The 27,002-nt window shown below is 38.7% G+C and overlaps 2 protein-coding genes across 2 annotated transcripts; both read left to right on the top strand.

Annotated features, from left to right (window-relative positions):
• Positions 1 to 3,518: 3,518 nt before the first annotated feature.
• polr1c (RNA polymerase I and III subunit C) lies at positions 3,519 to 11,116 on the top strand. Its single transcript, XM_084736411.1, has 9 exons — positions 3,519 to 3,644; positions 5,554 to 5,625; positions 7,410 to 7,517; positions 7,750 to 7,882; positions 8,673 to 8,804; positions 8,908 to 9,060; positions 9,297 to 9,446; positions 9,564 to 9,680; positions 10,799 to 11,116. The coding sequence occupies exons 1-9, from the start codon at positions 3,573 to 3,575 to the stop codon at positions 10,915 to 10,917; spliced, it is 1,056 nt and encodes a 351-aa protein (XP_084592537.1). The 5' UTR covers positions 3,519 to 3,572; the 3' UTR covers positions 10,918 to 11,116.
• Positions 11,117 to 12,944: 1,828 nt separating this feature from the next.
• Positions 12,945 to 26,682, top strand: fbxo28 (F-box protein 28). The gene is made up of 5 exons (XM_084735841.1): positions 12,945 to 13,167; positions 17,885 to 17,994; positions 21,065 to 21,203; positions 21,687 to 21,882; positions 22,964 to 26,682. Exons 1-5 carry the CDS (start codon positions 12,988 to 12,990, stop codon positions 23,473 to 23,475), a joined length of 1,137 nt encoding a protein of 378 aa, XP_084591967.1. The 5' UTR covers positions 12,945 to 12,987; the 3' UTR covers positions 23,476 to 26,682.
• The last annotated feature ends 320 nt before the right edge of the window (positions 26,683 to 27,002 follow it).

The following is a 27,002-nucleotide window of genomic DNA, read 5'->3' as shown; positions in this document are numbered from 1 at the left end:
GAAAATGCTTAATTTGGGTGGTATAATATGATAAAAGTAAATATGTTAGGATGCTTTGAACACTTATATTAATATTAATATTCTGATTAGAGACACACAGTAAACCACTGTGGGATTCATTAGTGTCGTCTGTGAATGAAGCTGAGATTAGAGATGAAACATGATTGTTCATTGAGTGTTTCAAATAGCATATTCCCTCTGTGAAATACAAGCTGATGGTGTTATGGAGAATAAGGCAGCAGACTGTCAGGCGTTTTTCTGTGAAAATACAATTAGACAGACTTTCTGTTTTACTCCACTATTAATGATTTATCACGAGAAAGAACATACAACCCTGGAATTAATTATCCATGTGGAGGATAAGTGATTAGGTTCCTTCTTGAGAACATTTTCAGTGAAACATGAACATTTTATACCACACTATGGTATATATCTATTAATAATTTAGAGATATTTTAATGTAAGACAGACTTCAACTTGTGAAGTGGACACTGAATGAATTCTTGTTTCTCACAGTTTCTTTCTGTCTGAATATGTGAAGACATCAGCTCTGTCATCGTGTTTGTTCAGTGTAAGGATATTAGAAACGGTAGAAAGTGGACGTACAGACAGAGTGTTAACATGAAATTTAAATGGACAGTCTGACATTCTGAGAAATTCATTGACATTTTGGGAAATCTTTTGCCATCTTCACTAAAATCAGATGAGAAGATCTCTTTAGCCGTTCTCTAGTGGCTCCCTGTGGATATGCCAAAAACTATATATAAATGAATGTTTTTTCTTTTGTTTGTTTGTTTGTTTGTTTTCATTTTAGTTTTTCATTGTTGCAGGTCTACACTGTAAAAAATGGAAAAACTTTGGGAATTTTTAAGGCAACATACAGCAAGACTTTTGAGTTTTGACCCTCAACTCAAATTCTTAAGTTTTGAAAAAGTTTTACCAAATACTGATCTTTTGTTGAGTTAATTTATTTTTCTTCTTTGGATAAATTTAAAATTTTGAGTCTTAGAAACCCAAGAATGTCGTATTTAAAAAATATTTGAGTAAATTCATTGAAGTAAAACCATTTCATTTTCAGGCAGTAAAATAATGTCAAATTAGGTTCACTGTGACCAAGTTCTTGAAACACTTTTTTTTATGTTTCTAAAACTCAAAGATTCAACTTTATCTTTTCTTTTTTTTTTCTTTGGCCCCAAATGGCTCTTGGTCATAAAAGGTTGTAGACTCCTGGTCTAGGAAGTGTTCAACCTAGCATTAAGACTGGACTGGCTGCTAGCCTAGTTCCATCAAAAGAGAAACAATATGTCATCATGGGGCCCCAGTTGTGATGAATGTAATACTCTGAACAAAACCATGGTTGGTGGACCCACCAGTTGATAGGACACACAGAGGTAAAACTGATATTAATATTCTTCTCTGAGAGTGTGTAATTATTCTCTGACTACAGAAAAATAAAACTACAGTGGACATTTGGAATTAATGCTGAATGTCTACTTTATGAGCTTGTCAGTTGAAAGTCTTGTTAAAATCTTGATGAAATTGTGTGTCCAAGAGGAATGTGCCCAAATCTTGATGCCAGCAATAAAATTACAGAAACTGTGGATGTCAGGCTGCAAAGATTCTCTAAATTCCTACTAAATAACTTGAAAGTCAAATTTGATTGTAGACTATTAGTCTATTAGGAACAATAGGTTCCCCTGGACCTGAATGACATTTTTCACATCCTGTTTTTTCAGGACCAGTGGTGTCTTGTTAAGAATTTTTGTTGTTGCAAAGGTCAGCCAACATTGCATGGGGTTCATTTGGTGGCCATGTTGAAGAGATGTCCATGTGGGTGGTGGAAAACAAAGATCATGAACAAGACAACATACAAAGACAAATGTACCCATTTTTTTCATATAATATTGACACCAGGAATCTAATGGTTTGAATTACACAGGAGCTAAGGGGAGTCCGGTTCCCCTGAACAAGACTTGAGGTCCCCTGAAAATTTTTGGCACTCATTCCAAACATTTGTCTCCACTAATTAACACAAGGCTGTGTGCACTGAAAACAGGGCTCACCTGAAAGCCACTGTGTAATTCAAACCCTGCCTACAACCACTCTTTATTGGTGAAAAACAGACATAAACAGATAAAATGTGACGCAGAGGTGTAAAAACCCCTCAGACGGGCTTGTTCAGGGCACTGTCCAGTTCATACCTAATTCCACTAGATAGACAAAAAAAAAAAAAAACTAAATTAATGGAAAAGAAAGGAAAAGGAAAAAGAAGACACAAGATAAAGAATAAACACACACTAGCAGACATACAAGGAAACAAAGTAATTAAATAGAATGAGAATTTACAAAGATAATCCATAAGGAATGGCATTATGGAAATAAAAAACATTTGTTTAACAGCTTTCTTTACTGTACTGGTGCCAACTGAAAAAAAACAAAGATGGCAGCACATGCCATAATATTGAAGGTCTGTAAATTTAACCAAATTGTAATTGAGATGTTTGACAGATAGGAGGCCTGTGTTAGTTATTTCATGTGAAATAATAATGGACTTGATGATTGTAGGAATACACAGTGGTGGAAAGAGTACTGAAAATCTGTACTCAAGTACAAGTATTGTTACATTGATAAAATATTACTCAGTTATAAGTAAAAGTACTGGTGTTAGAAATATACTCAAGTAAAAGTACAAAGTATTCATCTCAAAAACTACTCAGAGTATTGGTTACTTTTAGCTCCCACACCTCTCCAAACTAGAGCTGCAAATTCTGTGCATTTTCCTGAACCAATAACTGAAAATGCTAACAATTAGTCATTAATCATTAATAATTTATTAGATAGAAAGCCTGTTTTTTTCATTTTAAGTCATTTTTATTGCACAGACAATGGTTTAATTTATATAATCTACATTAATTGGATGCTTTGTATTCATGCTACTATCAAGCCAACATGCTAATATAACTAGGAGGTAATGGCTGCTAGTGAAGTGTATTGGTCAAACGTGTACATTGTCAGCTATGAGCCCACTATGCCCCCTAGGGGCAGCCATTAAGGGTTTTGTTCACTTTAAATTAGTACTACTTTATTCAAAACTCAGTTCTTTATTTTTCAATCATGAGCTGTCATGAATTTGATAGTATGGATCTTAATTCAGCAAATTACCTCTCATTGTTGCATTTATCCCCAACTAGTGTTAGAATTCACCCCAGGTGTGGGGTAGGCTGCAACAACAGAATTCTTAATGTTTGACATTAACTCATATAATGTTTAATTATTTTAGCAGAGGTCCATGTGAGTTTTATTTGACAAATGTAGGTACCATGTATTGAGGTTTGAGAGATCTAACATAAACAACCCCTGAGTTACTGTTCAAACAAAAGGTGTTACTCTGATCCCCGGTCTCCCCTACACTGTGCTGCTGCAGTGCAGTGTGAGTACAGTTATTAACTATGATAATGCAGTATGCAGTATGTACACAGTAAATAAACTGTTTCTGCAGTATGAACAGTTTGAACAGATGATGTAGTAAAAGAGCGGATGTGTGGGCGGAGCTACGCAGACTACACGGCAAAATGGCGGCGACCATGAAGAACGTGGAAGAGATTCGGAATCGAGTAATATTGGGAGAATTTGGCGTGAAAAATGTAAGTGTGTTTTAAATAATGGTTTTATGAGAACATTATTAGCTGCTGGACGGTCAGAGGTTCATCTGAGCTGCTGCACGGAGCCGCACGTGACTGTCTCCGCGTGCGTACAGAGCAGAGCAGTTAGTGCTGCGCGTGTGCAGTGTTTGACATGAACTAAATCAATAAAAGTCAGCTCTATGTCGCTTATGACCACCCTCAATATTTAAGGTATTAAATATACCATGAATAACAAAATACAAGTTATTATAGTGTCACTCTGGTTCAGTCGATGCGGGGCGGACAGGCCAAGTGAGGCTCTCGTGACCAGTCACTGAATAAAACTGCATAAAAACATTGTAGCAGTCATGTAAACACTTTGTCATGTTAAACCCTGTATAATAATATTACTTTTATATTCTTAACATATCTCTGTCTGAGCTTGGTGCGGCGTGGTACAGTTCAGTAATTTACTGTCAAGGTTGGTAGTAACACATTACAGGTAATCGTATCAGATTACAAAAATACGTAGCTATAACAATATCAGATTAAATGAATAAAGTATACATTGTCAAGGAAAACTGGATTACATATTTAATTTGAAAATTAAAAACAAAAGAAAAAATTCATGAATACACTTTGAATGTCTGACCAACAGCATTTTTCAGCCAAGTGCACCACTTTTCTGGAATTTTTAGTAAAAGATGCAATAATTTCAAAGTTTGATTTTGAGTCTTAGAACATATCCAGATTAGATAATTTCTGTGTAATCCAATGTAGAGCTGCAACCATGAATTGAATAATCAGTAATTGAATTCATCTTCAGCTATTATGATAATTGTTTAATTGGTTTGAGTCATTTTTTAAGAAAAGAAAATGTTACTAATTACAAACTTTTCATGCAGTTTGTAGTTAGTAACCGACTACATCTCAAAATAAGCTGACCTCACCCTGCTTACAATGAGCTGGAAAGACTGTACTACTTAAAGTAAGTACCACATTTAATACACATTTTTAATACAACTCAGGCCCAATAATTAAAATGTTCAGTAATAGTAACTTAGTACCCAATATTATTTCAGCACGAAAAGTACTGCATTTGACAAATAGTTGGTTGGTTATGGGAAATTTATGTAATTATTTATTATTCTGATAATGACATTATAGTATTATAGGTATTGGCTATAATAATATTACTTTTGGTGGATTGTGTCAAAGCATTTAAAGGGACAGTCCACCCTAAAATAAAAACTACAATCTTGGAGCTATTGATTGTACAGATGCCTGCTCTCTTCTCTCCAATATAATGGGACTAAACTTTTTTTTATCAGTAAACCAGATTTTACTCAACATCAAAGAATACCACAATTTGATTTTCTAATAATAATTTTGATATGTTTTTGATGATTTAAGAATTATACTGAACTAATATTGCAAATCATATTGACCGTATCAGTCAGATCAATTTCTTTTAAATCATTCAGTCCTACAAAGGACTAATTAACATGAAACTAAATGATAAAATAAAGCATCTTTAGAATTTTTTTTGTTTTGAAAATACATTTAAAAGACTAAATTACTAACTCTAAATCCACCAAAACATCAAAGCACAGCAAAGGTAAGGAGTCCCTTCAAGGGGTACCAGACTGACAGCACTGTAGAAGAGCAGAGGGGACCAAATCAGCTGATGCATAATCCACTGCATGATATTAAATTGCGTCACAGAATACAATTGTGAGTGTTTTAAATCCGTATAAAACTATAAAATGACATTTATGGTGAAAAAAGAAAGTAGTGTGTAGACGTATGAGTGTGACAGAATACACATGCATAAATGCATTTAATACTAAAGTAACCTTAATAACATGAAAATGTTTGCAGGCTGGTCCCTAATTCTGCTTATTGATTTATTGATTATTGTTGCTTTTAGGTTCATACAACAGATTTCCCTGGAAACTACCCTGGATATGACGATGTTTGGGATATGCAGAAATTTCAAAAGGTAAAACCTGTCTGTCTGTATACAAAGTGTTTTTCAGGCTCCATCCATAGATCCATTTTCTGCTGCTTATCCAGGACAGAGTCATAGTTAGGGTTAGAGATGGCCTTTGTTGGGACGACCAAACTGACTCATATCTTAACCTCAAAGGGTTCCAGTTTCTTTTATCTTTCCCTTCTGTTCTGTATGTGGAGCAGCTTTCACAACTGTTCCTTGGGGTTTTGTGATGAATGAAGTTGTTTGGAGCAGTGAGCCAGTCCAACCATTTAAATATTTATTCTTTATCTTCATGAAGACAGTGGATTTTTATGGAATTAACGATCTGGTTTGAACTTATTTAGTAATTTTAGAGAATATTTTATACATTTGTGCAGAAATACTGGAGGAGGAGGGCTGAGACAAACTCAGTCCTTTCTCTATTATCTTTGTCTGCATTATGCTGAATCAAAACCCAACATTTCACCTCCTACATTCCTTCATCAATGTCAAACAGAAATCATGGGTTAGACAGCGCTAACAGCTGTAAGATAAGTATATCTATATCTTTCGATTAATCAGGTAGTTGTCAACTAGGGTAAGGTGATGTCTACCAAACTGACAGATGACGATGTCAACAGTGAAATACTGTAATGGACAATAATATTGTTGTTGGCTAAGAAATGGGGTGTGTTGGCAAGAATCTGGCAATATGATACATATCATAATATGATTACAATTATGATTCAGTATATTGTGTTATATTGTAATCTTAGGAAAACTGTCATTGTATAAAGAACAAACCACCATATGTATAACATTTAAGTTAAAAAAAAGTTTACGTCTTTATGCAGTCAGAACAGGGAGGACAGGTAACAGCACTCTTGTTTAGTGGTCAGGGTTTAAACACAACACAAAATGAACCACTGCCATGAATCTTTGCATGTATCACAATACAGTGTTTTAATATTTTCAATATTGCAATACTTGGTATTGTCATTATTTTTTACACCTCTACTAAGAAAACAGTAGCACAAATAGCGAAACAATTGAATGACACACATTAACAGAAACAGTTGTCACCAATATAAGTGAACGTCTCGGGTTCAATGTACTGAGCTGGTTTAATTAGAAAATAATAAATGGGACATGGAGATGTAACGTGGAGCAGTGACCAGCAGCAAATGCTTCTTTTTATTTTCTTTCCCACATGATAAAAACAGAACTTCACCAACATCTCCTGCCTTACGGCAACTCTGAGGAGACACATTACTGAAAAAATACAGAAGGTTTTTAAAGGTATGATGTTAGAGAGGTGTGTGGTTGATGACTGCCATCATCATCCATTGGCCCAACCTTACTGTCAACAATTAACCAACTATTTTGATAATCAATTAATGGTTTTAGTAATTTGTTAATAAAGAAATGTCCAAACGCTCTGGTTTCAGCTTCTTAAGTTTGAATATTTTCTGGTTTATTTACTCCTCTCTGACTAACTGGGTTAACTGGGTTATGGATAAAAAAAAGGACATTTAGTGACATCATCTTGGGCTTTGGGAAACAGTAATCAACATTTTTCTCCATTTTCTGACATGTGATGGACCAGACAACATGTTGATTAATCAAGAAAATAATCAATACATGAACTGCTAGTGAAAAATTCCTTAGTTTCAGCCCTAGAATTGAACTCTTTCAGTTTATTTTCTGTCAAACTGTGTTTATTTTTTTTCTCAAGCATCATTTTTGTAGCATTGAGCACTGAAACTGATGTGTGATTACACTCATGTTAAATGAAGATCTCTTCTCTGCAGAATTTCAGAATTGATGTGGTGCATCTGGATGAGAACAGTATGGAGTTTGACATGGTGGGGATCGACACAGCCATCGCCAACGCCTTCAGAAGGATCTTACTAGCAGAGGTGGGATTCCTGTTCTGTTTGTCATATGTGTTATTGGTGTCTCATATCCATACAACTATATATCAAGATCAACATTTGAAGGAGTTTTTGCCTTTGACTTGCTTTATGTATGATACCTAATGTGAAGAAATTGTCATTTTTGTGCATCTGGATGGTTTGTAAGAGAAAGAGCCTTGAGTTTTGAATTTCAACCAAACATATTGTCAGAGTTTTGCATTATTTCTGCTTGTAGGTGCCGACCATGGCTATAGAGAAGGTGTTCATCTACAACAACACATCCATCGTCCAGGATGAAGTCCTGGCCCACAGATTGGGCCTCATCCCCATCAAAGCTGACCCCCGCCTGTTTGAGTACAGAAACGCTGGTAAAATATCACAGTGAAACACTCACACGTTACGTAGATCACAGGGCTCCATTTGACTCTCCTGCAGTGTGTCATCTAAAAGGCACATGAGTAACTTTGTAGTTGGAGAGCATTTTTGTTAAACCATTATCCAATATTGAATCTGTTTTTCAAATCTGAATCCTCTCTGATCCCTCTGGATACACCTGCCAAAATCAAAAATAGACATTTTTCCTCTTACCAGTACTGCTGTTTATCCATCTAGATAGTTTTTGTGTGAGTTGCAGAGTTTTGGAGATATCAGCTGTAGAGACGTCTGCCTTCACTCCAATATAATGGGACTAAACAGTACTCTGTTTGTTGTGCACAATAACTGTACAGCAGACATGTTTCATTTTGTCTTTCTGTCAAGCTATTTGCATAAATAACATGAATTGCCTACAGCTATTATCTGTCACCAGTGAGCTTAGTAAATCTTGGTTTTTGAGCCAATCTAAAATTGGCTGCCTGTCAGAGTGAAACCTTATGAGGCACATTATACTAATATTTATACTTAATATTTAAGTTTCCTGCCATCAGTGTTGCAAAAAAACCCCACAAAAAACAAAAACTCACTGCTCTGAAATAACACACTCTGGATCATGAGTTAAGTGGCTGCCTGTCTCACTGCCTGCCAAACTCCATTAACAGTTATAAACATCTATGCCTTCTAAAAGATTATTAATGATTTCTTACAACTCATAAACAGACATTTACTCATTCAGCAAAAATTCTGCTCCTTTAACATGTTGGGTTCTGCTGTTTATTCCAGGTGAAGAGGCTGCAGAGGAAGAAGGTTCAGAAATTGACACAATTCAGCTACAGCTGAAGATTAAATGCAGCAGGAACCCCAGAGCCAGCAAAGACTCATCTGACCCACGAGAGCTGTATCTGAACCACATGGGTACGTTCCAGGTGAATTTACTCTGAACTCCAAATATCTATTGGTGAGCTCAAATATTAATATGATCGTTTTTACCTCCCCCGTCCCTGCTGTCCCGTCTCAGTTTACTCCAAGGACATAAAGTGGGTCCCCATTGGGAACCAGGCAGACGTGTTCGCAGACTCCGTCATCGGACCAGTACACGACGACATCCTGATAGCTCAGCTGCGACCAGGACAGGAGCTGGACATCATCATGCACTGTGTGAAAGGAATCGGTGAGGGCTTTGAGTGAATCAGAGCTGAGGATGCAGAGGTTGAAGTGTTTCCTGACTTGAGATCATTATGTGTGACAAAATAATCTTAACGCTTGGTTTCTTCCAGAGCTTTCAGTAAAAAAAAATGTGTGCATGGTTTGACACAGCTTACAGACAACTTGTGCTTTGACCATGTTTTCAGTCCAGACACCCCAATATTTTCTGCCACCTGATATTTAAGTGTGTTCTCTGTTCAGGTAAGGACCACGCTAAGTTCTCTCCGGTGGCCACAGCCAGCTACCGCCTCCTCCCAGAGATCACCCTGCTGGAGCCAGTGGAGGGAGAGAAGGCAGAACGCTTAAAACGCTGCTTCTCACGAGGAGTTATAGACCTGGAAGATGTTAATGGTAAAAAAGACCAAATCTTACAAATTAAGCAAGAGTAAAACAATGTCAGGATGGCAGAGGGATTCTTCAGTAAGTCTTGTCAAATCTGTTGATGTCTTCTCGTGTTGTCCACCTCAGGGAAGAAGGTCGCCAAAGTTGTGAACAGTCGGCTGGACACATGCAGCAGGGAGGTCCTCCGACATGACGACCTGAAGAATGTGGTGAAGCTCGGGAGAGTGCGAGACCATTTCATCTGTATGTTCATACATCTTGTAACTGCTTTAAATACAGTATTCAGACTCTGCAACACCAAAACATTCTCAGTAAATTAAAAAAACAACAATGAAAGTCAGTGGTCACTTTTAAAGGGACAGTTCAGACTTTTTGAGGTGTGGTTGTATGAGGTACTTGTCCATAGTCAGTGTATTACCTACAGAAGATGGCAGTCGACAGCCCTCAGTTTGGAGAAGCAGCAGGAGTACTGTGTAGGAAACTAAGCAGTGTACTGCTGTGGACAGGGTCAGGGGGAAAACAGAATGTTTCAGCAGAACTTCACCTTGCTGTCAGACAGTCTTTTCTGACAGGAAACAGCTTTTTTTTTTTTATAAACCAAATATCACTCTCTCCAAAGCCACCAGGCTCCATTTGCAAAGACAGGTACATTTTACCTGTTGGAACACAGGAGTTCCTGGTCTACTGCTGCCTCCATATTTTAGTTTGTGTTTTTGTGTGACTTCTGTGTTTTAAAGGGTTTGTTTGGATTCACTAAAGTCACAATAACACAAACAAACTAACCAACTGAGGCAGTAGTAGAGTAGCAACTCCTGTGTTCTGTGAGGTAAAGTTACTGTTTTTCCCAAAGGAGTCTGGTTGAGCAAGAGAGAGTGATATTTGCTGATATATAACTGGTTTTACTGATGGAAAAAGCTGTCCAACAGTGATGTAAAGCACTGAAAATGTTGTAAATACAGCATTTATACTGATAATGATTTTTTGAAAAAGTGTACTAAAATATGTTTTGCTGCTGACCCTGTCCACAGCAGTACATTGTTTATCTGTCTACACCAGCACTCCTGCTGATTCTCCACACTGGGGGTGTGTACAGGTAACACACTGACTATGGATAAGTACCTCATATAAACACACTTCAAAAAACTCTGAACTATCCCTTTAAATTTTGCAATATTTGGCTGGTAATTGACTTAATGACTTGTATTGTATTTCTACATCTGCTCAGTCAGCAGGATGATAAGAAATCAATAATGTTTTCATGTGACTCCTCTGATTGTTCTCTTGAAAGTTTCTGTTGTGGTGAAATATGAGCAGCTTACCTCCAGTGTATCAATTGATGGATCTGTTTTTTCCTCTCACAGTTACCGTGGAGTCGACTGGCATCCTGCCTCCAGACGTCCTGGTCACAGAAGCCATCAAAGTCCTCATGGCCAAGTGTCAGAGGTTTCTCAATGAACTGGACACTACTGACATGACATGAAGTGAAATAGTGACTGAGCATGCTCAGACCCACCACAGAGGATCTGACAGAGAGATAAATCAGATTTTGTCATGGTTGGTAGACTTGCTTGTAAGTATGTAAATACTGCTGTCTCTAGTGTTTTGTATACCGCTCCTGAGTTGTTGAGGAGCTCGGTTTGCCTTAAATATGCTGAATTTAATAAAAACATCAGCTATAATATCTACATGGCTGCCTCTTTCTCTGCTGCCAACATGACAACAGTCAGAAATCCATTCATTAAAGCACCCCTAATACAGCACACTCATTTATCCTAATATTCCATAGATTGTATTTTCCTATCATATATCTTATTTGCAGCACACATGTATAGAAACATGTTGTGTATGTACAGTACATTATACTTAATGTATTATATACATTATTACTTTATCACTGGTATATTTTATATGTTGGGATATAGCAGGCCAAGCCAACCCAGGTCATGCTGAAGAACTTCTCAAAAACTTCTCCTGTACACCCCATACACTTACATCAAGACACTGACATGACAGCAGAGTCTTTATTTATTGGCACAAGTAACTAAATCCACTTTAATGGATTAAAAAGGAATTGTGCTGGTGAGATTTAATATCCCAAATGGGTTTATGGAGGGTGTGATAAGGAAATAAAAAGCACTAATAAGACAGATCCAGTACCCACGGTGATGTGTTTCATGCTTGATGGTGAGAATCTTTTTAAGCATTTGTGGCAAAGAAAGCTATAGAGCATCTTGTGTAGTACCATAAGCTGCTACAGGGTGCAATTATTTTTCTCAGAATGGCAAAGGATGCCACTGGGTGCCACTAATTGCCATAGAGTGGGAAAGGGTGCCACAGGGTGTAATTAGTTGCCCCAGAATAGCAAAGGGAGTCTCAGGGTGCCACAGGATGCTAAAAACTGCCATAAAATATCAAATCAATTGTCATATCTCATATCATAAATGTGTATGTCATTGTGTTATTCTGTGGCAGTTAGTGGCACTACTGTGACACCTAGTAACACCTTATGGCAGCAGCACCGGGTCATGAATACTGGAAAGAGAAACTGAATCTGAATTTTTCAAATGTGTTTTTTGGTGCTTGGAGCACCACAGGCCGAGTGCCATTTAGTTCTCCAAAACTCTGCAACTCACACAGAAAAAGTCTAGATGGATAAATATCTCCACAGGCCAGAGGAAAAATGAGCATTTTTTATTTATTTATTTATCACACCTCAAGGGATCAGAGAGGATTCAGATTTGAAAAACAGATTCAGTACTCAACAATGATGGTTGAAGAAAATGCTGTCCCACTACAAACCTGTCAACTGTCAACTGACAGCTGTCCCTTTAAATGATAAAGGCAACTGTGAGTTGTTGATGATGCAGTTAAGGCTTGGGAAACATGACTCTGTTTATCAAATTGGCTTGAAATGAATCAAATCACCTGATAATTTATCATTCAATTTTTTTTTCATGGCCATAACTCAAGAATTCATATGTTAATCATGACAAATTATTGAATCTCAAATAGGATAAAATGATGTGGTGATAAAATATCCTTAATAATATCCAAAAGGTCAAAGGTCAGCTTCACTGTGACATAATGTTCAGCTCTCTATCAGTCCTCTGTCCTCCTCTGTAAAAGTGAAGACACCATGTTTCTACCTGGAAATTATTCACTGGAATGACACATCAATAAAAACTTCCATTTCAGCCAAAATATATAAAACATAAATATTTTATCTATTTGCAGTAGATAGGCACTGACACCCCAACGTCTTTATATATATATATATATATATATATATATATATATATATATATATATATTAAATGAATAAAATAATAATATTTTTATTCACTTCCTTCAGAGTCTTCACTACATATTCACTACAGTCTGAACAGACATGATGTAAACTGCATCCTGACTGATGGGCGGAGGGATACACTCTTAATTCCATTGTTTTTGTTACCTCCACCCTCGTACTTCTGTAAACATTTTTATACCAGATGACACGCGCTTGCTTCTGTTTGGAACGTCACTTCCGCCTCCTCCTTAGCAAAGCAAGATGGCGGCCGTCGTAGACAGAGTTGATGGATGTGTTGGGTCATTGGACTCAGACGCGGTGTCACCGAGACAGTCGACCCCTCCGCCGGACCAGAACAACCCGCTGTTAGGACTGCCCATCGTGGCCATCGAGACCATCCTCAACTTTCTGTCCTACGATGAAATCAGCCTGCTGCGCTCGGTAAGCAGGACAAAAACAAGCTCACACACACAGGGAACAAAGCTAATGCTAGCACATGCACTGCTTATCTCTGGATACTACTTGTGTTCAATGTTCCTATTAATAATGGTGGGTGGTATTTGACTTTAAGCCGGTTGTAAATGTGGGTGCAGCCGGCTAATTGCAGCCATGGGCCGCAGTGCTTATTGTGCTGTTACCTAATTAGCAGGAGAGCCGAGCTGAGCAGCGACTGCCTGAATAATGATACACGACACAGCACAAACACCACAGGATGAATGTTGATGAACTCAACTGTTTTAAATGAGACTCGGGCTGTGTTTCATTCCTGCCCTTCACACACCGCCTGTCCCCTGTGGATAATCCGTAATCTGGTGAGGTTAGCTGGGAATCATTCATCAGTCCGTTTGCAACCTGGCTGTGCTCCAGTGCAGCTCCTCCAGCAGTCTCATCACTTCATTCTGCCGGTGTTACATGTACAGATTGGAGGATTTGACAAGACTGTTGCGGTAGTTCAGTTCATTGTTACAGTTTCCTGCTATGCCTTACTCTGTGCCTTTCATGCAACCCTTGTTTTGCATGAGTGAATTAAGAGGAAACGGGCCCCTGGGCACAGACATGCAATGGGACCTCTCTTAGCTAGCTTTAAAACATCCCTTAACTATTATATGGATCTATCTGCACAGTATTAAGCTGTTTGTACAAGACTTTGGCTGTGTTCACACTTAAAGAAATCTATGTTTACATTAACAACACTTTTAAAGGGATAGTTCACCCAAAACTGAAAATTCAATCATTATTTACTCACCCTCATGTCGACTGGAGGTTGGGTTTAGCGTTGCAGAATCTCCCAAACTATTTAAGTGAATGTTCACTAGTTTTCAAAAACAAAAAAAACAACCATAAAATGCTTCTATACTGCTCATCTGGTGTAATCCAAGTCTCCTAAAGCCTCGACATGCCAAGCTGACTTGAAAGACGTCATTTACACCATGTTTAAAGCCTGAATCTTCACTGTAGATCCTCAGCTTGGAGCCATGTTCATGTGCACACCGTTTGATCTTGGTGTGTGTGGTGTGATGTGTGAGAACGGCATGTCGGGGCTTTAGGAGACTTGGATTACACTAGATGAGCAGTATGGAGAAATTTTGTTGTGCTTTTTTTCATTTGAAAACTGGTCACCATTCATTTGAATTGTTTGGGAGATTCTGCAATGCTGTTTTCCTTTGAAACTCTAGCAGTGTTTTGTGGACTAAAGAACTAAATTTGACATCCAGTCGGTGTGAGACTGTGTAGAGAATGACTGAATTTTCATTTTTGGGTGAACTATCCCTTTTGAAACTTTCCACTGTCTCAGTCATTTTTGCATTGTCTTTGTTAGGGCTGTGTACTGGCGAGAATGTGAAAGATAAGTCACAGCGCTCCAATCTAGCAGTCAGGAGTTTAAACACAACACAAAATGAACCACTGCCACGAATCTTTGCATGTGTCACAATGTCACAATACAGTGTTTTGAGAATCAGTACAGTATCACAAAATATAATATAGTGATACTCTTTTCGTTATTTTCTTACACCCCTGTTCTTCGCAGGGGTGTCATAATTTCAATTCCAAATCAATCAAAATTTCAATTATCAAAATCAAAATTAGGACCAGTGATTCTTTTTCATGCCAACCAATGTGCAGGCAGTAATAATAACTATATAGAAATAGCCAGTCTTCTTGCTGATTGTCTCATATGCTTTTTCAGATCAAATAGAGGCATCAGGATTAAACTGAGACTGTTTCTTAACCAGTTAAAAAACAAGCCCTTATAGCATGCACTTTTCTGTGCCTGCAGCAATGTGCCGGGACTGGGACAAACCCTCTGGTCTACGTCACATATCAGGGCTCAGGTTACTCACAAAGACCACCTTCCCTAAAGTAGGGCTGGAGGCTTTTTGCAGGTGAAAACTTGATAGTCTAACAATGGCATAGCTGTCTGTGCTGAAAAAGAAAAGTTTAAATTGAATTGAAACTGACCTGAAAATGGAGAGTCAAATCAAATTGTGGATTTGGAGAATCGTGACACCCCTACATCTTTGTAATTTTTTGTGCTGTCTTGGTCATTTTGCATGTTCATGTGCTGTTTGTATATGGTTGCAGTTGCAGTACATCCATGTGTGTAGCTTTATGAGGTATATTGAGTGGTGAAGTTTTGCACAGACTCCAACTGCAATATAAAAGATTTCATGGATCCAAGCCAAGGCAATCAACTAGGCTATAGGATTGTCACAACACCAGAATTTTAAACTAATATAAAACTAGTATAAAAAAATTATACTCGATACCTTTTGATACCACAGCAAAAAGGGGAAAAAATTCTTGGCACGCAAAATAGGATACTTAGATAGTCCCAGGACAGCAAATATTGATGTTTTGTGTTGGTAAAGTGACATGAGCAGCAAAATGATGAGAAAATAGGAAAACACAAGCAGAGTGTAGGATCTGTGCAGATACAGACACCACCACACACTTCTAGTTGGTCATAAGTGATAATATAGAGGGAGTATGTTTACATCAGTCTATACCTTTTTTTAAAAGATTATTTTGGGGCTTTTGCCTTTATTTTGATAGGGACAGTAGTTGAAGATAGGACAGGAAAGGGTGTAGAGAGAGAGGGGATGACACACAGCAAATGGGCCACAGATGGGAGTTGGCGGCCGCTGCAGAGGACTAACAGCCTCAGCACGTGGGACACACTCTCTACCAACTGAGCCACGGGGGAACCCCAGTCTATACCTTTTTTTTTCTTAGGAAAATGTTGCATATTATGCCTTTAACACCACACACACACACACACACCATAGGTTTATGTACATTAATGCAGTCTTATGTAGGGTCCAATCCTAATGTCTGCCTTCGTAGACTCTCAGACTTTGAGGCCTGATAAGTCTGTGAGTGCTTAGGGCTGTCCCACTGTCACATCGCTAAATCCATTAAGACTCTCTCACAGACACTTTGAGCCCTTTATGCACACTTTCCATAAGTATGCATTTCTGCAGACTCTGCCTAATGGAATTACCAACAGTTCATTGTGTTGTGACGTTACTCACAGGATTACCAGAGAACATTATTCTATATGCAGAGTTTTTTTTTTTTTATTTACAAACAGAAATCTGAAGCCTGTTCTTCTTGAACTGAATTCTTAACCGCACATTTTATTATACAAGCAACAAACAACAAAAGTACTAAGTTTTTAAACACTGTACAACATTTTACCCTGGAATCTCTGACAGAATGTATTTATATTTGCGTATATCTGTATGCCACTTTTAAAAAAACTTTTGTGTAATTGTCTTGTAATATTTTCATTTTTTAGTCTTCACATGTGTTTGTGTAATTTGTGTCAGAGGCTTTAGGAGTGACATTGGGATTGGGCCAATGTCTGTGTAGCCTTAGTTGGTTCTGTGTTGTCTCTAATGGTGTTCTATGTAGCACTATGGACCTGGAGGAGCATTGTTTCCTTTCACTGTGTGCTCACTGTATATGGTTGAAATGACAGTAAAGACAGTTGACTGTTTACATCAGATAGAAGCTCTTGCCTGACCAGTTTGGGCCTCCAGGCCTGTGGCTGATAGACTTGTGGTTTTTGCATGTGAGATTTTTGTGCTGACTTTTGATTCACATAAATGATATTTGACTAATAAGAGGAAGACAAACTTTGAGAAACACAGATGGTAACAACCCGCGGACGTGTACATAATCCTAAAATATTTTCTCTGACTTTTAGTTGGTACTTTTCAAACAGTCTGATCGAAACAAACACTGTAAGTCAGGATTAACCTCCTGTTCAGTGTGCACCGCAGGGAATTTGTCAGTGGGAGGTTAGAAGAAGGTTGTGAACATGTCTTCAAGACCATGGAAAAACATTACTCAAAGAGACACATCTAAGTGTCATCATAAAGCCAATGTGTCAACTGTATAAATGACAATATTAGACACCAGAGCAGGGGTGGGTAGTTATTTTTCATGCAGGGCTACATGACAAATTGATCAGGCTGCTGTGGGCCAGACACAAACAATATAAGGTTCTAATAATGGTCATATCTCTAGTATTGGAGTGGTCAGAAGTGTTCAGTATAGGGCATTTCTACTGTTGGTCACACTTTCGGATTTACCATGTGATGAATTATGGGCTAATATTTTGTTGGTAATGTCCAAAACTTGATGTTTTACAGTGAACCATGCAGGCTGCATACAGGCTGCAACGATAGTAGTTGCAAAAGTAGAACAACATAAACAACATGGATGTACAGCATTGAGAGAATAAAATTACAGTTTAATATACAAGATACAGTTCATTATCAATACCAATGAACACAACACTGATCCCTTTCAAAATGAAGGTAATGGATTAACAGTAGGCAAACTGCTATTGACTGTCTTTGCTAGGTTTTTAATTTTTGGTATTTCCTTGATGGCTTTGCAGGCCACATGAAACATTTCAGTGGCAGCGGGCCACATTTTGCCCAAGTCTGCACTGGAGACACTGTCCTCACTCCAAATGGCTGGGCTGAGAACCCTCTGTAGGCCAAAGTCCTTCAGGTGAAGTGGCCTTGAAAAATATGCTGAACTGTCAGCTGCACCAAGCACAAGTACAACACTGCTTCACTTGTCTACACACTCATGAAACAGATGGCTGGTTGTTCACCTGTTCTGTCTTGTCTGTCCTCTGCAGGTGTGTAAGCGCATGGACATGATCTGCCAGCGTGTCCTGAATCAGGGCTTCCTGAAGGTGGAGCGGTACCACAGTCTGTGCCAGAGGCAAGTCAAAGCCCAGCTGCCCAGGTCAGTATCACACCAGCACCAGATCTGCTGGGAAAAAAACATATTCGCTCCTGCTTTATGAAGGGGCATTTTTAAGACTGGATTTTAGTGTCTTGCACTGTTCAAGTGTGGGTCTTTGGGCCCCTTGTTGTCAGTGATGGTATTACAGGGGGTCAGTAAAAGTTTTTTTTAAAGGAGCAACATGCAGTCATTGCACGTGCAAAAATTAGATCAGCAGTCCAAATAGTGAATTGGAGCCATAGACTGCATATTAAATAGATTATAATCCTGTTTATTAAACGATCTATGGTCGAAACAAGCCCACAAAAGCCCACTGCTCTTAAAAGAATGGACGATGAGTTCAGTGGCTGCCTGTCTCACTGCCTGCCAAACTCCATTAACATTTTGCTCAGTTTAACAGTTAGAAACATCTATGCCTTTTACATGATTATTAAAGATTTCTTGCGACTCATAAACAGGTACTGAATTTGCTGCTTTCATGACAGAATATGAAAAGTCTCCTGGTTTTGGACTGTTGGTTGGACAAAAGAAGCAATTTGACAAGGTCCGTTTGGGCTCTTAAATTGTTTATTACATGTTCTGAACATTTAATAGACCAGCCATTCCCAAACTTAAGAATGCCATGGCCCCATATGAAACCTGAAAATATTCTGCAGCCCACCCGAAATCACAGCTCAGTAAGTGTCCCAAAGACAAGATATAAGACGCATTCTGGTGTTAATCAGGTCACCAAATACAGTGTAACACCTGTTAAACTAAGTTAGAAAAATTAAGAATAACCCATATTATAAATGACTTTTTTCCTTAAAAAATGTCTCGAGCTGATAAATTGATTATCAAAATAGTTGGAAAATAATCTAATAATCTAATAATCCAATTAATTGTTGCAGCTTCTCTGTGTAGTCATAGCAGCTTCAGTAGCTTCTGTCATCCTAGGCTGGATGTCCAACCACAGCACTGCTGGACACTCAGGACTTAGGCTGTAACACAATAGTCCATATAAAATGTACCTGAAGCCTGAAAGAATCCTTTGGGTGGCAGGTAGGTGTGTAAAGGGAGAGCTGATATGTGGCCAGTGTTCACAGCTGTACTGATTAAAACTGAAACATAGTGCTCCATCAGACACATCTGGAGTTCACTGGACACAGAGAGGAGTTGTCTCTTCATTATCTCACAGCAGAAGTGAAGAACCACAACTGTCTGGCTGCTCAGTCTATTTTCCAGATGTATTCAACAGACTCTGTGGCTTAAATGTGTCTCTGGAGGCTCATCACAAAGGATCCAATGCTCAGGAAGGGTTCAGCTCCACTGTTTCAGAGCATGTTTGCTTGATTGGCTGCTGCCTCAGCCACTATCACAGAAAAGATGTAAAAACAGGCTAAAAATGTTGCTTTAATATTCACTTGAAAAACACACACACACACACACACACACACACACACACACACACAATTGAATATCTAATTAGTTGTCTGACAGATGAAAACATAAACGATCAAAATGTATGATTGGAAATATAGACCATGCAGATGATCTCAAATAAAAACAGCATACAAGTGAATTTACCTGTAATTGTTTATTTGAAGTTTGCAGCATAGAGCAGAATTAGTAAGTTGCCAGAATGACATTAATTGTCACCCCTGACCGAGTAACGCTATCCAGGATTTAATTCTGACATTTTGTTTTGCTACATATGATCACATCCCGTATGTCCGTGTCTCCCAGACTTTCTTTCTGGGGACCCTTCTTTTAAAATTGACAAACCTCTGTGACCCAGTTCACAACAGGCCTTATCAATAAATCTTGGGAAGAGTTCATTTGAACATAAATGAATGTTCCTGACCATTTCTGCATCATCTTATATTAAGTACTTCTTATATTATATCTTATATTAAACACACAATTGAAAACCTTATACACATGTTAAACACCTAATAAATGAGAAATGCATTTAGGTCGAGTTAACAGGCCATCTAATTGTTTTTATTTTCCCTCGTGGAAAACAATATAGGGCATTTTAGTCTACTTCATAAATGAGTCAAAATAGGTGCATTTAGGCAGAATTAACAGGCTTTTGCTTTGTCCTCTCATCAGTAAAACAGAGTTCACAGTTTAAATCTTAAATTTGCAGAATTTCTTCCATAGTCTTATTTATTTGACAACTCAAATAAAATCTCCTGTGATCCATCTGTGGGTCATGACCCAGTCTCTCTGGGAACTGGGACTGTCTTATGTGTGTGGACAAGGAAGAGGCAAAAAAAATACCTTTTCTGCACAATACACAGCAATGACACTCCAACACTTTTTTGTCTAAGTGAGAAAATATAGGCAGTTTGCATAATCCACTTTTTATGTACTTGAATTTCCAGTCATCAGTGACATGTCCCTCCAGAAAGACAAAGCACAAGAATGTTTAAATGGCCTGACACGAAACACAATTTAAATGTGTGCCAGATGCCAAGAACTAAGCGTTTGTTTCGACCTAACCAGAGCTGGTGATTGCTGAAGCAGTGGATAAATGAACCAACAGTTTTGATGAGTTTTATTTTGTTTGTCAAGATTGAATGAAGCCATTTTCCGATGATAAAATGACTGTTTCTGTAGATGCAATCCAGTGGCTGTGACAAGACCAACCTGAGGGCTGTTTGTGGTTAAACAAAACGTATTTTACTCTTCAACAAAAATCTTGTTAGACACTTCAAATAAATCCGAGCCTGTCAAGTGATAATTAATGTAATTTCCGGCTCTACAGAAACCTTTATGAATATTTTAATTCTGTATGACTGAATTATACAAAGATTAGATATTTTTCTTTCCCAACTAAACCTCATAGAAAACATGGTTTGTGACCCTCTTTTACTGTACTGTGTTAAATCTCAGGAAGAAGAATCAGTCTTTCAATAGTAAAGCTATCATTGAAGTTGTGATGCACAGTTATAACTGATTGGAAATTTTAATGACTCTTGTTTTTGTTTGATGTGCTTTTAATGTGTCTCTATGTTTCTGTGCTGTGCGGTAAATAGCCTCTCAGAGGACATTAAAGTTTGTCTAAGTCATGACTTGTCTCCAGGCGAGAGTCAGAGAGGAGAAACCATTCACTGGCCCGTCACGCCGACATCCTGGCTGCCGTGGAGACGCGCCTCTCTCTGCTCAACATGACCTTCATGAAATATGTCGATTCCAACCTCTGCTGCTTCATCCCTGGAAAGGTTAGGTCTGGTGCAGCAGGGAGGGGGGGTTGAAATGGCTCTTTAAAAGGTTTCTCTTCAGTGCAGAGCAAACTCACATTAATCACAGGTTTATTTTAGGCCATGATGTGATGTCTTAGAGTATATAATCTGTGTGTGTAACTAAGTTTTGGCCCTGTGTATAGGACAGTAATTCTATTAGATGTTATCGGGAGGAAGATCAGATTTTACCTACAAATAGTTAAGATTTATATTTTTCTAATGAGAGGATCTGAATTTCCTTTAATTTTCTTTAGCAACAAACTTTATGTTCCTATGACCTCAGGTTTTTAGCTGCACGTGTATTTCTTCAAAAAGCCAGACTTACTGGCTGCAGTTCTCAGACCTGGCCAGCAGAGGGAACGTTGAACTTACCAGGGGTGTAAAAAAAAAAGCCATCAGTGTTTCTGTCCTATCTGTGTTGTGTTTTTGGTGTCCTGATCGTGTGCCGTCACGTGTTGTCAGGTGATAGATGAGATCTACCGCGTGCTGCGTTACGTGAACTCCACTCGAGCCCCCCAGCGAGCTCATGAGGTCCTGCAGGAGCTGAGGGACATCTCCTCCATGGCCATGGAGTACTTTGATGAGAAGATCGTCCCCATCCTGAAGAAGAAGCTGCCAGGGGCCGACCTGTCTGGCCGCCTCATTGGCTCCGCACCAGGTAACAGACACCTGTTTGTCCTGACTCATAAAGTTAGTTATTAAAAGAAAAATGCTATTAGATTATAAAAAATATGTAATAAATATTTATTGATCAGGCACAGTTTAAACAGAAAAAAAATATGGCAGGACATTGTGGAATATAGATTCTGTAAGATGTTAGAAGGGTGTTTAAATATTAGCTATTCAGCACTGGATGCTTATTTTCACATTTTAAAAAGTGAAATGAAATGTTAACTTGTACACATGTACTGTAGTGTAGCATTCTCAGTATAAATGAATGGGGTCTTTTTATGATTTTAGCATCTAATTATAAAAAAACCTATAGTAAAAGAAAGGAAAATAAGGAGGAAAAAAGAGAAATTCTCCTGTTGGGTTTAGATTTCATAGTTTACCAGCTGCACCTGGATGGATCATGCGGTCCTGTCCCTGCAGGAGTGTTAACCTCTGACACTAACAGCAGATGACAAGAGTAGCGTGTCAACAAATGGCACCAAAACACAGTAAAAACTTTCAGTGTAGTTTTTTTATCACATGGCTTTTTTGGTGCAAACATTCACCTGCCAGTGTGAGGGAGAGTCTTCAGAAATTTACCCACCAAATGGCAAATATTGCTGCTCTTTTAATCAGACTTTATAGATACCACCAGTCAAACTATTTAGAGCATCAACTGATAACAGTCAGTGACCAATCAATTGATAAATAGCTTAGTTGATCCAAAGAAAACAATCATTTAATTATTTTGGTCATTTGTCACATCTTGTTTTCTGCTTCTCTAACGTGAGGCTTTCAGTTTGCTTTTTACACCTACCTGCAACAACCTTTGCCAGAAGCATTCATTTATGGGTTGTCTGTCTGTCCATTGTGGTTTTGTGAGCCCAATAACCCAAGAAGATCTTGAGGGACTTGGGAACTCTCCCACCTCTCCACTCGTAAAGATGAATAAATCCTTGAGATCAGTTTTTTGTTAGTATTACCTTTTATATGAATCAATAAATACTGTAATCAAATGTATTTGTTTTTCTTCAGTAGCTTTAGTATTTGTTTCAAAATAATGCCCCAGTTGTGTCCTGTCCCCTCAGTTGCAGGTCCATCTACCTCCCTGACCACCATGTCCCTGCTCGCCAAGAACACGCCGTCACGCTCTGAGATGACCAAGGTGCAGCAGCAGGTGAAGGTCAACGGGGCGTCAATGACAGTGCTGCGGCGGGAGATGCAGGAGATTCGCGTGAAGCAGCTGGAGCAGCAGAAGCAGCTGCAGGACCAGGAGCAGAAGCTGCTGGAACAGACCCAGGTGATCGCCGAGCAGAACGCCCGCCTGGCCGAGCTGGAGCACAAGCTCCGCGAACTGATGGACAGTAGCGCCGCCGCCATAGGAGGACCGCGTCCCGGCACGGCTGTCCCCTCCACGTCCAGCAGCGCTGCCGTGTCTTCCACCGTGGCCAGCACGTCTGGTACTGTGTTGGCTGGCAGCAGTGCGGCCGCGGCCTCTCTACCCAGAGAGCCAGAGGGCGAGGGAGGCTCGTCGCTCAAACGCACCAGAAAGAGCTCAGACCTGCCACGACAGTCCAAACGGCTGCGCAGCAAGAAATAAGAGACTCAGTGTGTCATTTAGTTGAAGTTTTGTTTTTAATTTCTGGTCTGACTGATCACACCTTATCCCCGATCCCCCGCGTCACTCATCACCTGTACTGTCTGAGATGAGTCAGGAGTTTCCCTGTACGCTCTGCTTTACCAGTGTTCTCCCTCTGCTCTGTACATGGGACTCGTTGACAAGAAGAAAAATCCAGAATATCACCAGACCTAAAGCTTCTCAGCCAACTCACAAAATCAGAATCTAGGCAGGTGGTCAGTTGGCCATTTGCAGCTGAGAAATGAAGGTTACATTAAAGTAACTAAATGGCTTTTCTAAGAGCCTTATACATTTGCAAAAAAATTTGTTTGACCAGACAGAATATCAGATGGTCTGTGAATTGGGTGAACAGAAGTCACATTTGTGTTAATTCTAAAATAAAATCTACCAAGAGATTTTTTTAAAGAAACACGTGAGTCATGACAGGCCTTAAATTACTACATAATTGAAGTTGCATGTAATCAGTAATCAGTGACCTCCTTTCCATTCTCTCATGGGCAGGAAGTCTAAACCCACAAGCATTCATTTCATTCACTGGTGCTTCTTCCTAACTTCGGATAAGTGCAATAAAAACAATCTAAAAAGTAATAAGTAATTTATATTCCTTGCCAGTAGCCTGGTTGGTCTATTCAAAACTGCTGCTCAGGTCGGTTCAGTCTAATCTTGAATTATCAGACAAACGAAGGATCTTACAGAAGGAAAAAGACTGTGTTGAGGTTTCACCTGTTGACTCCTGCCTGGCACAGGCTACAACATGGACGTAGATGTTATTTGCGAGGGGATTTTTCTTTCCACTGTGCCTCAGCAACCACTGACAGATATCATTGTCCTGTGATCATGAGAAATGCAGCAGTGATGGTGGGACTATGAAGCTAATTTCTTTAAAAAGTTTCCAGCGAGAGCAGACCTTTAGTTCTCGTGTGCCTGAAAGCAGCTGATGCTCATGGTTCTCTTTTACAGGAGAACTGATTGTATGTGCTGTGTTAAGGAGAACAAAGAAACTATAGAACAGCTCTGCAATGGTGAAATGGTGTTTGACATCTGTCTTTTTGAGGATCATACTAGTATTTTTACACATTACAGCCTATTAAAGGGTAACTTCTGTATTTTTCAAGCTGTACCCTATTTTCCCATATTTTTGTGTCTTATGAGGACAACAGCTTTTGACATTGGTCCAGTATTGAGGGAGAGCGTCACAGCCGCCAGTTGTGAAACAGACTACAATTTAATCCTTAAGGGCAACTGCATACTGTCAAAAGTCGTCCACTCTGATCCCTACAGAGGTAGCTTTTGTAAAGAGAAGAATCCTTTTTGTTTAACCAGAAACAGCTGATTTGTCGCTCTCACCAAAGCCACCAGACTCCACCTGCATTCCTCTTTCCACTGTTCTAACAATCACCATTTCTAATAATAATAAAAAACCCTGAATTTGCAGAGTTGGATGTGAAAATATTCTGTCTTTTCTGATGTCCGAAAACACAACAACAGTCGCTTTTCTCCTGATTTTTAAATTTTAGTGGATGGATGTTTGACGGGCACAGTTGCTCAGGTTATATTGCAGGCTGTCTGGCAGCTTTCAGCTGCAGTGGTCTCGTTCAAGTACAAGACCAGTTGCAAACGTTGTGCTCAGTCACTTGGACACAAAAACGTGGGAAAATGTGTTTCAGGTTGAAAAATACTGAAGTTACTTTGTAACTACAATGATGTACAGCTGAACATTACACTGTTACAGTTTCATAAACTATTGTTTCTTCCATTGATTTCTATTAATTTCATTGCAGAAACTTCTATGTCCTGACCTTTATTCAATCTATGAAAAAAACAACAAAATATTCCTGTTTGAAATCATTGTTCCCGAGCCCAACAAAATTAATCTACTATTTCCAATGATAAAGACCCTGAGCCCTGTGGTTGAAAGCTCTGGAAAAAGTTAATTGGTGGATTTTGATTTCTATTTTTTCATCAAACTTCCAGTTTCACTAAGTAATCTTAAATCAAGATCCACTTCCTAGCTTTTTTTCAGAGCTTTCAGCTGCATGTCATGGCCCTCAGTAGATGGAGTTTGGTCTGTTTCCAAGAACAAATGTGAACAAATGTTGACCGTTGTTCTTGAGGTTTTGGAGTTTCATGATCATGTCTCAGATTGCTCCAACACATACCAGCTGGACTCAGACACTCCGTGTTTATACAGCTAATAACCGTAGCAAATGGGCAGAAATGGAGAAAAAAAACTTGTATGGTCCTTAAAAGTCAAAGCAGAAATGATATGAAAATTAAAAAATATACTGTATATGTAATGACATTCAAAGGTATGTCCACTCAAATGACAAATTGTCTCACTTCATCTCTAGTGCCATGCAGGTTGTTTTTTTTTTGTTTGTTTTTTTTTGTTCTTGTTTAAAGACATGTCTCTGAGACTTCTGCCTCCACCTAAAACAAGGGAAGTGAATCGACTTCAGCCTAACTGCATGGATCGATCTCACCAGAGGAAGTGAGAAAATACGGTGTTACTTTTTTGTCTTTATGTTCTAACACCAATTTTCCAAATTTAAGCTTAAAATCAGCCAGTTTAAATTAGCATAAGTGAACTACCAGAACTTGGGACTGCAGTGACAGTAGAGGGGTGCTGGAGATGTTTAAATTTTGTGGCTCAGAGTAAGATTAGTTTCCCCGGCTGTTGTTGAAGAAGCGTTGTCTCGACTCCCCTGTGCAGCGGTACTCTCCCCCCTCTCCTGTACAAACTCATCTCTTGCCTTGTGAGGCTAGGTTAGCTGTGAGCCCATATTGTGGCAGCACTTTTTGTTTTCTTTGTTTGAAGCTTTTCTGTTGTTTGGATGACCTGAACCACTCATGGCATGAACATTTGGTAAAGAAACTTTGGAAATGCAGTTCACGTCTTGGTGAACACTTGCGTGTATTATAATGACACTGGGCAGAAAAACACAAGAAGATGTAATCTAGTGGCTTAATTTGAGACTGCGTCTCAGTTTAGAAAAAATTACTGTAATCTTCATGTACTTTAAAGTGTAGATTGTGAATTATTTCATGTATGTATACCAAGAAAACTATCTTTTGAGTTGGCCAACTTGGGGCTAACTGTACGGTTTTGTTGCACACATTACTGTTACAAATGTACAAATCAAACCTATTAAAGTTCAACTTAACTTATCCACACATCTCTGTATGTTTACACACTTTACAAGCTCTGTTTTCACAGGTTATATTTTGCATCTCAGTTTAAGTTTATTGCAGCCACACCACAAAAACACAAACAGGTCAGTATCATGTTGGAACGTGACAGGTTTATTGTAATTACAAGATATTTTTCATGTTATTACAAGTTGTTTTCATGAAAAGATATTTTCACATTATTATCACATACAAACTTAGAATGTTTTAACAAGAAACATTTCTTGTTATACCAGTTTATTACATAGCTATGTTAAATACTTAATTCTGATTGATCAATTGCAGCATTATAAGGTCTG

Source organism: Lutjanus erythropterus, chromosome 14 (assembly GCF_056507025.1).
Source record: "Lutjanus erythropterus isolate fLutEry1 chromosome 14, fLutEry1.hap2, whole genome shotgun sequence".
In the NCBI taxonomy this organism is placed as follows: Eukaryota; Metazoa; Chordata; class Actinopteri; order Lutjaniformes; family Lutjanidae; genus Lutjanus; species Lutjanus erythropterus.
The sequence above is the reverse complement of the archived record's forward strand: the minus strand, read 5'-3'. Positions and strand labels throughout refer to the sequence as shown.

What these genes read in the sequence shown, in the direction of transcription:
- polr1c (XM_084736411.1), top strand. Translation starts at nt 3,573, where the DNA reads ATGGCGGCGACCATGAAGAACGTGGAAGAGATTCGGAATCGAGTAATA. An exon ending in GAAGGATCTTACTAGCAGAG is followed by an intron (nt 7,518 to 7,749) that starts GTGGGATTCCTG and finishes TTCTGCTTGTAG; the next exon opens with GTGCCGACCATGGCTATAGA. An exon ending in GTTTGAGTACAGAAACGCTG is followed by an intron (nt 7,883 to 8,672) that starts GTAAAATATCAC and finishes TGTTTATTCCAG; the next exon opens with GTGAAGAGGCTGCAGAGGAA.
- fbxo28 (XM_084735841.1), top strand. Translation starts at nt 12,988, where the DNA reads ATGGCGGCCGTCGTAGACAGAGTTGATGGATGTGTTGGGTCATTGGAC. An exon ending in AAATCAGCCTGCTGCGCTCG is followed by an intron (nt 13,168 to 17,884) that starts GTAAGCAGGACA and finishes TGTCCTCTGCAG; the next exon opens with GTGTGTAAGCGCATGGACAT. An exon ending in CCTCATTGGCTCCGCACCAG is followed by an intron (nt 21,883 to 22,963) that starts GTAACAGACACC and finishes CTGTCCCCTCAG; the next exon opens with TTGCAGGTCCATCTACCTCC.